Source organism: Castanea sativa, chromosome 9 (assembly GCF_040712315.1).
Source record: "Castanea sativa cultivar Marrone di Chiusa Pesio chromosome 9, ASM4071231v1".
Classification (NCBI taxonomy): domain Eukaryota; kingdom Viridiplantae; phylum Streptophyta; class Magnoliopsida; order Fagales; family Fagaceae; genus Castanea; species Castanea sativa.
In genome coordinates, this window is record NC_134021.1 from 40,134,635 (window position 1) to 40,146,254 (window position 11,620).

At 32.5% G+C, this 11,620-nt stretch overlaps 1 protein-coding gene across 1 annotated transcript; it reads left to right on the top strand.

The window, feature by feature from the left end:
• The first annotated feature begins 796 nt into the window (after window positions 1-796).
• Window positions 797-2,680, top strand: LOC142611229 (UPF0481 protein At3g47200-like). Its single transcript, XM_075783279.1, has one exon. The coding sequence runs from the start codon at window positions 867-869 to the stop codon at window positions 2,472-2,474; it is 1,608 nt and encodes a 535-aa protein (XP_075639394.1). The 5' UTR covers window positions 797-866; the 3' UTR covers window positions 2,475-2,680.
• The last annotated feature ends 8,940 nt before the right edge of the window (window positions 2,681-11,620 follow it).

Genomic DNA, 11,620 nt, shown 5'->3' on the forward strand with positions numbered 1-11,620 from the left:
GAGTTGTTGTCAGTGCCGAGATCTCGTAGCCGCAGGAGACTAACTCTACCGTCAAAGGCACTGTGAGATGGATTTTATCGGTTTTTTTTAAATGTTTTATAAAAACTAAATAACCTGGCATGTAAATTTTTTTTTATCCGTCGATGTGGCATCATTATTATAAGATTTTTGTTAATGGGTAATTAAGATGGTATAATCTTAATAATTTATTATAAAATAAAATGTCAAAATTAAAGAACTCTACGTGTAATTAAAATTGCTAACAGTTCTAGACGATTTTGATCCATAAATAAGCTAGAATGATGCTAGAAATATTACATTCAACGCTGTGAGAAATTATTCTCCAAAAGCATGTCATAAAAAAAGTAATTCTTAGTTTAGAAAGAGTAATTTAATAATTTATTTATTATATTGATGAACAAACCAAGTCACCCACACTTCTTACCTTAGTCAACATGTGGTGCAAATGCAGGTACCACAACCAACACGTCTTACCCTAACTGACATTATATGGCGGTAATGTTATATTCATAATGTTTTTATAACAATTTCACAATAAACTCTAAATGACAAATTATTATTAATAGGCAACTTAACAAACACATCAACGATAATGTTAATCAAAGCTTAACATTATCGTAGATTTTATTCCAAGCTTAATTGATATGTTTCTTGTTCATAAGGTATTCCAAGCTTAATTGATATGTTTCTTGCTCATAAGGTACATTTGCTTTAGGAAAATTCCTATATGTATTCACATAGGAGCAACAGTCGTAAATTAGTCAAGCTAAAGTTTTCACCTAGTAAATACGAGGTAGGCAAGCAAACTTACAAAATTTAATTACCTTCTTTGGTGCAAACTTGCCATGGCCGGAATTTCCAGAGGAGAAGCCGGTGAAACAAGCAGCGGCATCACTGAGGACCTGGAGCTGGAGGCAAGGATTAAAACAGTAGTGGAGGCAAAAGAAAATGTGAAGCCATCCCCAAAACCAAAGATACAAAAGGTTATATTCTTGCTCCGAGACCACAAGGATTTCCAAAAGCTCTATGAGCCAAGAGCGGTATCACTCGGTCCTATCCATCATGGTCATAAGAAGTACGAGCTAGGAGAGAAGTACAAGCTTTTGTTGACAAATGAGTTCGTCGGAGGCAACGCAAAGACGATACACGATTTGTATAAGAAGATTGGGGAAAAGATCATGGAACTGAGGGACTGCTTCGAAGAGGAGGTGAACAACAGGGTTAAAGATGATAAGGCCCTCGCTTGGCTATTGTTAGTGGACGGCTGCGCAATTCTACAATACATATACTGCGCAGCCAACCCAGCAGACCCAGCCAGCAAAGCTAAGAACAAGTTCGAAGAGCTGAATATAAAACCCGACAGTGTAACCTTTACACAACAGGATTTGTTTTTGCTTGAGAACCAGCTTCCCTATTGTCTACTGAAATGGTTGATGAAATGGAGTGGGAATGAAGAAAAGTTGAAAAGATCGATTGAACATTATATTGATCGGCACATTAAGGTACCACAACCAGTGAATCAGTCACCAATTCTCAGCTGCAAATGTCTGAGTTCCTTATCATGGTATTGGTGCCAACAAGCAGAAAATGGGAAAAAAGAAAGCTGTCAGTCATCAACTATCAGCTGCGCATGCCTACCTTTACTGTCTTGCTTGTTATCATGGCGTCCCCTGCGAAGACAAAAGCAGCAACCAGCAGTAATTGGGAAAGAAGAAATAGTTCATTGTTCAATAAAAATGGATGGAAATGGAGATCCCATCCATCTTCTGGATCTTCTGAGGACTCGTCTCTTGGGTAAGCATCAACAAATCAAGCCAGAGAAACCAAATGGCGAAGCTTGGCAATCCTATCGCAATGTTCAGGAGCTTCGAGCAGCAGGTATTCATGTGGAACGTAGTAAAGAGGAACATAGTCGCTTGAGCGACATATCGTTTACTACACTCGGTTGTTTGGGGTACCTTTGGCTTCCTCCAATAAGTGTGGACGACTCAACGAGGCCAAAGTTCCTGAACTTGATAGCCTACGAGATGTGTTTAGATTTCAAAAATGATTTCGGGATCACCTCTTACATATTGTTTCTTGATTCACTGATTGATGAACCCAATGATGTTAAGATACTGCGGAAAGCAGGAATACTCTACAACTGCCTTGGCAGCGATGAAGAAGTGGCTCAAGTCTTCAATGGGATAGGCACCGACTTGGTGCCTAACAGCGAAATATATAGTAATATCAGATTACAAATTCAGAAGCACTACGAGAACCAGTTTCTGACCTTGTTGGCTCAATTCTATTACGAACATTTCAGCAGCCCCTGGACGTTCATGGCTTTTGTTGGCGCATTGTTGGCACTTGCGCTAACTATCATGCAAACTAAATATACCATCATTCAGACTAAATATACCATCAACTCTCCCCCAGGACCCTGCGATAACTTCTGCAAGAATTTCACCTGAAACTAAATATCGACAAGGTAAAACTTTATTTGCTGTTTTCTTTTCAAGTGTGTCTAGCTAGTTGATAATTATGTGATTTCTAGTAGTACTATACGCTCTCACGTTAGGATGAATCCCATAAGTCATTCCTACAATGGGATCACAATGGTAATACTTAAATAGTCTCGTAATGTTGTTCTTAACTCTCATTCCTACAAGAACAACATTACGAGACTATTTAAGTATTACCCTTTTTAGATAGTTTTTTCCAAATAATAAGGTCAAGGGTCATCCCAAAGCCACATCATCTTATTAATTTGTTTAGCTTGGTATTGAAGTTTTCTTGCAATAAGTGAGGGTGGTTGTACTTTCTAATTTGATGCAATGTGTTTGGATTGGAAATAATGGTAGTAAGAGTTTGTATGTGCTGTGTGTTTAAGTGTAATTAGTATATAACCTATGCATATGTATGGTACAATTAAAAACAATGAAAATTACACATACATCAGTTCAAATTGTACATATTGTAAGAGTTACACATTTATATATATATATATATATATATATATATATATATATATATATATATATATATACCTAAAATAGACTTGCCCATACATGATAAATGTTGATTGATTTTAATTAGTCCTTGATAGGAATAATATATTCAATTAAAAATATTAATATTCATTATTCCAAATCAAGGAATAGAAATAAACATATATATATATATATATATATATATATATATATATATATATATATATATATATATATATATATATATACCTAAAATAGACTTGCCCATACATGATAAATGTTGATTGATTTTAATTAGTCCTTGATAGGAATAATATATTCAATTAAAAATATTAATATTCATTATTCCAAATCAAGGAATAGAAATAAACATGCATACGTGACACTTACATATTTTTTTAGATTTCATAAACGAAATAGAAAGAATTTACAATTATTAAATGTAATTTTTTTTCTTAAATGAGTAAATAATTTGATAATTCAAAAATCTAATTACTTTCAGGGTCAAATTAATCAAATGAGGACATAATTATTTTTAAAATCATGCCAATATCCCTTAAATTTTCAAAAATTCTCACTTCATGAAAAAGAGAAAATTACAAGTTACCTACGTGTGATTTGGCTAAAATTTAAGTTGTCTACCTGTGGTTTAAAATTTAACAATTCACCCACGTAAGGTTTGACCAAAATTTAAGTTGCCTACTTGTAGTTTGAAATTTTATGGTGCAAGTGTTCCAATAGATAGTTTTTTATCTTATTTGATCTTGTATGTTTATGTTTTTTTTTGTGTTTTTGGGGGAAAGAGACAAAAAAATAGAGCAAAATTACATATTTAGCTCTCTTTTTAACCAAGGTGTGTTATAGAAATTTAACTAAGCTAACCTCAGGTGGGTGAAGTGTTAAATTTCAAATCACTAATAGGCAACTTAAATTTTGACCAAACTACAGGTGGGTAAATTATAATTTGGCCTATCAAAAAATAAATGTCTCCGTACTTCTATATGTACAAGTATTATGCCTAGGATCATATAACTCATGATTCAAACATCCCTTCTCCTATTATTTTAACAATCAAATTATATTAAAAAATAGAAAATCAATTACCCCTAATTTCCATACACACTAGCTTAATTATGAGAATTTTTGGACAATCAAAGCAGGGGATTGCTAAGGAAAATTTGGTGGAAGGAAGTGGATTTATGTTTCAATCTTTCAAATTTCTCGGAAGTTACAAGAAAATAAACGCATTACTTTTTTAATGAAAAGAAACTAAACACGTTAGCTTTTAATTGAAAAACTTTAAATTCACGAGGAGTTCCTTAAATCCATAAGGAGATAAGGTTCTGAAATCCATTAAAGTGAAACAATAGATAAAAATATGTATTTTTCTTATAAAAATTATAATTATATTTCCTTGAATGCTACAATGTATTTAAATAGTAAAAATAAAACCTAAGGCTGCTAAGAAAACACCCAGAAATCCTAATTTATGCTAATCAAGTAATTAGGTAGCAAAAATGCAACTATAGGATATAGCCAAGTTTTCTAAAGCCGCGTTTACAAACTAAGCCTATTCTGCGCAGTAATAGCCCCTTGCAGGTCTATAGCCGCGTTTTTATAACCGTGGCTAAAGGTCAGACATATAGCCGCATTTTTAACCGCGGCTATAGGCTTCGGGTCTATAGCTGCGTTTTTATAAAACGCGGCTACAAACCTGCTTTGAGCTGCATTTATAACCACGGCTATAGGTTCTTTTTAAAAAAAAAAAAATTACTGGGGTTTTTTTTTTCCCCAAAAAATTCAAAATTCAGGTTTTTTTTTTAAAAAAAATTTGCTTTTTTTTTCCCCAAAAAATTCAAAATTAAACACAAACCTTGAAAATTCAAAAGCAAACACAAACCCAAAAAGTTTAAGATCAAACACAACATACTCACAATACAAACACACCCAAAAATTCAAAATCAAACACAAACCCAAAAAAATTCAAAATCAAATACAACATACTGACAATAAAAATACAACGTGCTCCAAAATATAACAATACAAACCCATAAATCTCCTCTCATTCAACAAAATCAACCCAAATTTAACACTAAATCCATTCAAAGAACACAAAAGCACAAGCTCAGAAACACAAGAACAAGTTCAAGAACACATACCCATTTAAACATAAGCACAATATCAACAACACAATAGCAAAAATAACCTCTAGCAAAAGTATAATACCTATAAAAAGATTAGAAAATTTTTACCTTAAATAGTAGAGATGAGTGAGCCTTTACCTTTTCTTATGAAGTTTTCCGGTGACCTTTGCCTGAAAAATGAAGTATATGGTGGTGTGGAGTGTACTAGTGGGACATTGAGGGAGAGGAGTGTGTGCGTTGTGTTGAAAGAAAAAAAGAAGGAAAGAAAGAAAAAAAGAAAATAAGAAGTAGTAGCAAAGAAACAAAGAAAAAAAAATGAGTTGTGCTAGAGTGAAGAAGGAAGAAAGAAAAAGGGAAAAAAAAAAAAAAGAGTAAGAAAGAAGAGCTGGGCGTGATTTTGTAGAGAAGAAAGAAAGAAAGCCAGGAATGAGACGTGCTGAAGAATGACCAAAGAAAGAAAAGATAAGAGTGGGGGTAGGTGGAAAAGTGGGGTTCTTTTTTATTTTTTATTGGTGCTACCTATAGCTGCGTTTTTAAAAACGCGGCTATAACCCCTCCCTTATATAAAAAAATAATTTTTTTCGGATGCACAGGCCATCTTTTAAAAATATATATATTATTTGGCTGGACCTATAGCCGCGTTTTTGAAAACGCGGCTATAGGTTGGACGACTTTAGACCAAACCTATGGCCGCGTTTTAAAAAACGCGGCTATAGGTTTGGTATATAGCCGCACTCCTAGTGTAATTATAATGGGTAGGTTTCCTATTGGCTATGTGTGGCCGTTGAGGTTTTTTTTTTTGGTGCATCTACTACTAGGTAAGAAAATTATTTTGCTTAAAATTGGTTGATTAGACTTTTTTTTATAGCTTTACTATTGCTAATTTTTGTTGTTGAGCTAATTTTTTTTGGACTCTTATATGTTTTGTTTTAAGTTTTAGATATATAAGATTTTAATAAGTAAAAAAGTGGTATAAATTGTGGACCCATATATGAACCAATAAGAATTTGCTACCTCAATAGCTTGTAAAAGTAATGATAGAAAATTATAACATTACTCTTAAAAGAAACAATTATATTATTAAGTGGTGGAAGGGGGGGGGGGGGGGAATTTAATTTTATAATTAAAGAATTTCTAAAATTAGTACCCCAAGATCAAAGAGTGTCTCTATCCTTGCTAGAACTCCTTGATTTTAAGCTGTGATTTCAAGCATCTTGGCATTTTGCTGCGCTTAGAAGGCATCTGATATTGTACATCAATTTCAATAAGCTTGACCCAAATAGAAAGGTTAGAAAGTTTTTGGTGGGTATGTGAAATAATACAAACACTAACAAATATATAATATAATAAAGTGATCTGTATGCCTCGAGAGGGGTGGTGTGGTGGTTGGGATCCATGAATCAGCTTTGAGGTCTCTCATTTGAGCCCGGGCGAGTACCTGGGGAGGTATGTGGGTATCCCTACTAAGGAGTCCCTGATTACTAGCTCTCTCGAGGTGTTAGGGTGAGACCACAAGGTGTTAGGGTGAGATCTGTGGTCACCCCAGATCACAGTAGCTATGGCTCAATCCAATATTTCCTAGCGGGAGATGCCCCTATGGTCACGCTCAGAGGGGGTGAATCACAATAGTCGCCTCCACTCCCATTTTGTTCATCAAAAAAATAATAATAATAATAAAGTGATCTATATAAATATGGAACTAGAACATACACGCTTCACGTGTCCTGCACAAGGTGGTACACGTGCGTGATTAAGATATTATATTTTGTTGAAATAAAATGAAATGTACTAAAGCATAACCCATGGGCCATGGACTATATTTTCTAAAATAGAAACAATTAACTTTTAAAAGACAAATTTTTTAAAAGGTTTAACGAATTAATTGGAAATTCATAATGTTAAAATATGCGTCAATTCAAATGAAGAGCCATTACTGTTCATTAAGGACTGAATCAATACACAATTTTTTGTAAGAAATTGTTACATATAAGTGAATTTCTTGTAACTAACAAACTTTTTTAAGTATATAGACAAATTATCACCTTGAAAAAAGTATTTTAAACACGCCCTAAAATCGAATTATGATTTTCAATCATTGTTCACTACTCAATTTTTTTAATACAATCTTCTCAAAAAAAAAAAAAAAAATCTTTAACACAAAATCGATTTTAGATCTCAATATATAATTATGTACTTACTTGATACGTACAGTGCTTTTAAAACTACGTGCTCTTCTAAATCATAGATTTTTTAAGCCTTACTTTTTCTTTTCTAAGTACAACCTTTCAAACATTGCATTTTCAAGGTACTTAAAAATATGCACCTTTTCAAATTACCATATATTTTTTCACACAAAAAATCCTATTATTTAACGTTTGTAGAATTAGAGATGATGCCATTAGAATTACAGATGATACTACATTATTTTTGAAGAAAAGAACTATTGCATTTTGGAAAATTTTTAGGTGCTCCCGGAGTATAGAGAAATGGTGCTCCCTCCTCTCACATTCATAGTAGACCCCACCATGAATTTAATAAACCCTACCATGAATGTGAGAGGATGGAGCATCATTCTTTGTACTCCGAGAGTACCTAAGAATTACTCATTCATTTTTATGATGAGGAGTTAAGGAACTTTATTGCATTTTTCTTTCACTAATACGATTCCCCTCCAGTTTTTATTATCTTTATATTTTTCTTATATTGACTTGCATGTATTAGAGAAGTAAATTGACATTTATTATTTAAATTATTTTAAATTAAATAATTCTTTATATGCTTCAAAGTTTTAAAACTATTATTATACTCCAATCATGTAATTTCTAATTTATTTAATAAAAAAATAATTCTCCTATTTTTGCAAGGTCTGCAAGAGGTGATTTAGTAAAAAACCCAAAATTTCCTTTTGGGAAGATTAATTCTCTAGCTAGACTCAAATCCACAACGTTTCTAATTTATTTAAAGACTAACTTGATGTAAATTTTTTGTCAAATATAAAATAACATATATTAAATCATATTAAAAAATAATTTATACATAAATAATATATTTATTTTTAATTGGTTATTTTTACATTTAAATGTTGATATATTTACCTTCGCCTCCTATAAAAATTTCTGACTCCAACATATTTTTTTTATATCAAATACCAAGCTTGCTTACTACGGTGGAAAAATAAAATTGTTTGGTTCGTGCCCATGCCCAGCATCTTCAAACTGGCTTAATTACTTCTAGTGGTTATCATGAATAAGTTAAAATTAAGATTCTAAATACTTCAAGCTAGAGTTTCAAAATTGTCATCACAATCAATCTTTCGCGTATCACATTTATTCAACTCATTTTGTCTAAAGCAAGAATGGAATAAATCGTTCGACCTTTTTTTCGTAAAAAAGATAACTGTGAATAAGAAACATAAACAGTTATAATTATGCTTGATCCCCGATGCAAAATATAGAAACATAAACAGTTTTATCGCAAAAGTTTATTCGAAACTTGCTATATGTAGCTAGGTAGAGCAGTGGAGGAGCCAAAATGGGGCCGAAGGGGGCTATGCAACCCCCCCCCCCCCAAAAAAAATATTTTCAAAAAAATATTCATTTATATATATTAGATCCCAAAATCTATGAAACCAATCTCCCAATATAAGCTCCGGCCCCCCAATCTTGCTATTAAAATTATCTTCCTTTCTAAATTTTCTTTAAAAATAAAAATAAAATGTCATATATACAACATTTTCACAATAAATTTAAATAGTAAATTATTATTGTTTCTAATTTAAAAGCACCACTTATATTATTATTTTACCCATCACTTAAATCCAAAAAAACAAATTTATTATAAAAATATTATAAACATAACGCTTAAAAAATACAAATACAGTAATTATCAGGATATCTATACAATAAAAGCACATAGTTATTTTTACAATTACCTCATAAAATAAAAGAGACAAAAAGGGATTTCAATTTTTTGCTCTTCCTCGTTAACAAAAAATTTACTTGGCTTACTTTGAAATTAAGGTGGAAGGAGGCTGTGTTTCGTGAGCGTATCTCATTCGTCTTCAAAAAACAAAACCAGTTTATTTGTATTTGGGCTGATAAGTGGGTCTTTAAAATCTTTTCAGTTTCTCTCCTTTCTGGCTTTCTCTCTCACCCTCTCTTGTTAGCTTTGTGTTTTTTTATTGTACAAGTTTTTTAGTATTGATTGCTAAAGCTTCGGCATTTTTAGACCTTGTTTGGATGGTAAGTTATCTACCCTCATCACTCAAATATTATCATTCATCACCCTATAACTCATTTTTTATAACTTGAAAATTCGTATAACTCAGTTTCCAATCCAAAAATTGACCCACTCACTGGCCATTGTGCAGTGCACACAGAACAGCTCGGATTGCTTCTCTTTTGTCTCCTTCTCTTTTATTTTCATCCTGGGTCTTATTTCCTTCAACAACAAAAAACCCCCAAAGGCGCCAAACCCAGCACCTCGTCTCCTTCATCGTCGCCCAACTGCGTCGAAGCCATGGACCCTTCCTACATCATCTTCCTCCTTCCTTGTACCTGAAACCGAACCCACCAAGTACCTCTACACTTCCTTCCTCCATCGTCAGCCCTGAAACTGAACCCAGTTGCGCTGCTCCTTGAAATCAGATCGGCTGTAGCATTCACATCAAGAGGTATCCGACGGCTCCAAAGGAAAATTACCAAGACTAGTGTATGAATTTTCCCCACATCTTTTTTGAAATTTAAGGGAAAAAATGAACTTATTTTTCTGTGTTTGTCATGGTATTCAATAAAGTTTATTTCTTTATTGTTGCAAGCTTGCTTATGTGTCTATGTTAATTGGAGAAATGATGAGTGGATAATAGTATACATGAGTTTTTTTTTTTAATGTGGTATTTTTTCAAATTTTAAGGTTTCAGTTGGGATTTTATGTGGGAAGGGAGTACTGGGTAGAGATTGGAATTTACAAATCATATGGGTGTTGTTGCTGAGGAAATAAATGGGTGAGTAAAAGGCAAAGGAATTAAGTTGATTATTGTCATGAAGTTCATTACTTGCTCTGTATCAAGCAGTATTGTAGATTGATGAGTTCGTCTAACTGTAGATTCTAGTTTGTTTTATGTTTACTTTAGTATGAATGCTCTTGCAAAATAAAATAAAAGAGTATCCAAAACACACCACTACAAAGGAGCACGTCAGATGGAGATTTCCTTTAGCTCAAAATTTCTCCTTCAGATGGATGTGCAAGACCGGAATGGGAGGAGATTTTGCAGTGGGTTGGGGAGCTTCTTTAGAAGAAAGTGAAGAATGAAAAAAGGAAAAAGTTGGTCGTGTAGAAAATTGATTTATGACCGTCGGAGGGATTAAAGATGGGACAACACTCTGACCGTGGGGCCTAACTTGTGACTGAAATTACCGTCATGCCATTGTAACTCATATTTCATAACTGGAAACAAGCTTTTCTTGTTTTCGAAATTGTTAACTCAAACCTCAAAAAACTCAGTTTTGTTGACTGAGTTATCAAACAAACAATCAGCCAAATAGACTTCAGCGATATGGGGCCTATAGTTTTTGGGTGATGAGTTAACAAAATTCAATTTTGTTAACTAAGAATACGTTTGGATCCAGCGTTTTAGCTGCGTCCACGTTTTTTTTTTTTTTTTTTTTTTCAACGCGTGTTTGTTACTGTTCATTGGCCATGAACAGTAATTTTAGGCCAATGAACAGTAACTTTTGGAATGGACAGTGTTTTTTACCCCTTTAAAAATTATTTTGTTACAGAATTTTCAGTTTTCAGTTTTTAGTTTTCAGCAATAAGTTCTATCCAAACGGACCTTAAGTTTGGCAAAATCTAAATAAGTAAGGCGTTACTCTCCAATTCTAAGAGGATGACCTCCACGTGTGCGGTGATAAAATTAGACACTTCAAAAGGTCAATAGTAAATACAATTTTATCTACTCTGCATGTGGGTGATGTGACTCCTCTTCAATTTCTTTTTGTCTTTTTTTTTTTTGGTTTTTTTACATCATTTTTTTTTGTTTTGTTTAACTGTAAATATTTGTTTTGTTTAATTGTATATGTTCTATAATGTAACATACAAATCATCTAATATATCATGTAAATAAGTATATAATCATAAGTATATGTACACAAATAATTTCACAAAACAAATTGACATCTTCCGAACCGGCAAACTTTTAATAGTTTGTAATAAAATAATATTAGTGGTTGATCTAGATAAAAATCAGTAAGAGCTTACCAATTCAATGTTATGAGAAAAGCTGTGAAAATTATTGCATCTATAGCATTATTTATCATATAAATATAAAAATGTCATATTTGACTGGTTATTTAATTAATTTTTAGATATTTACTGATTTTTTTCTAATTTTTAAATATCTTTTTTCATTAATAATTTTTTAATCTCCATTAATCATGATACTTAATAATAAATAATTTAATTTTTTTAAAAAAAAAACTAAAT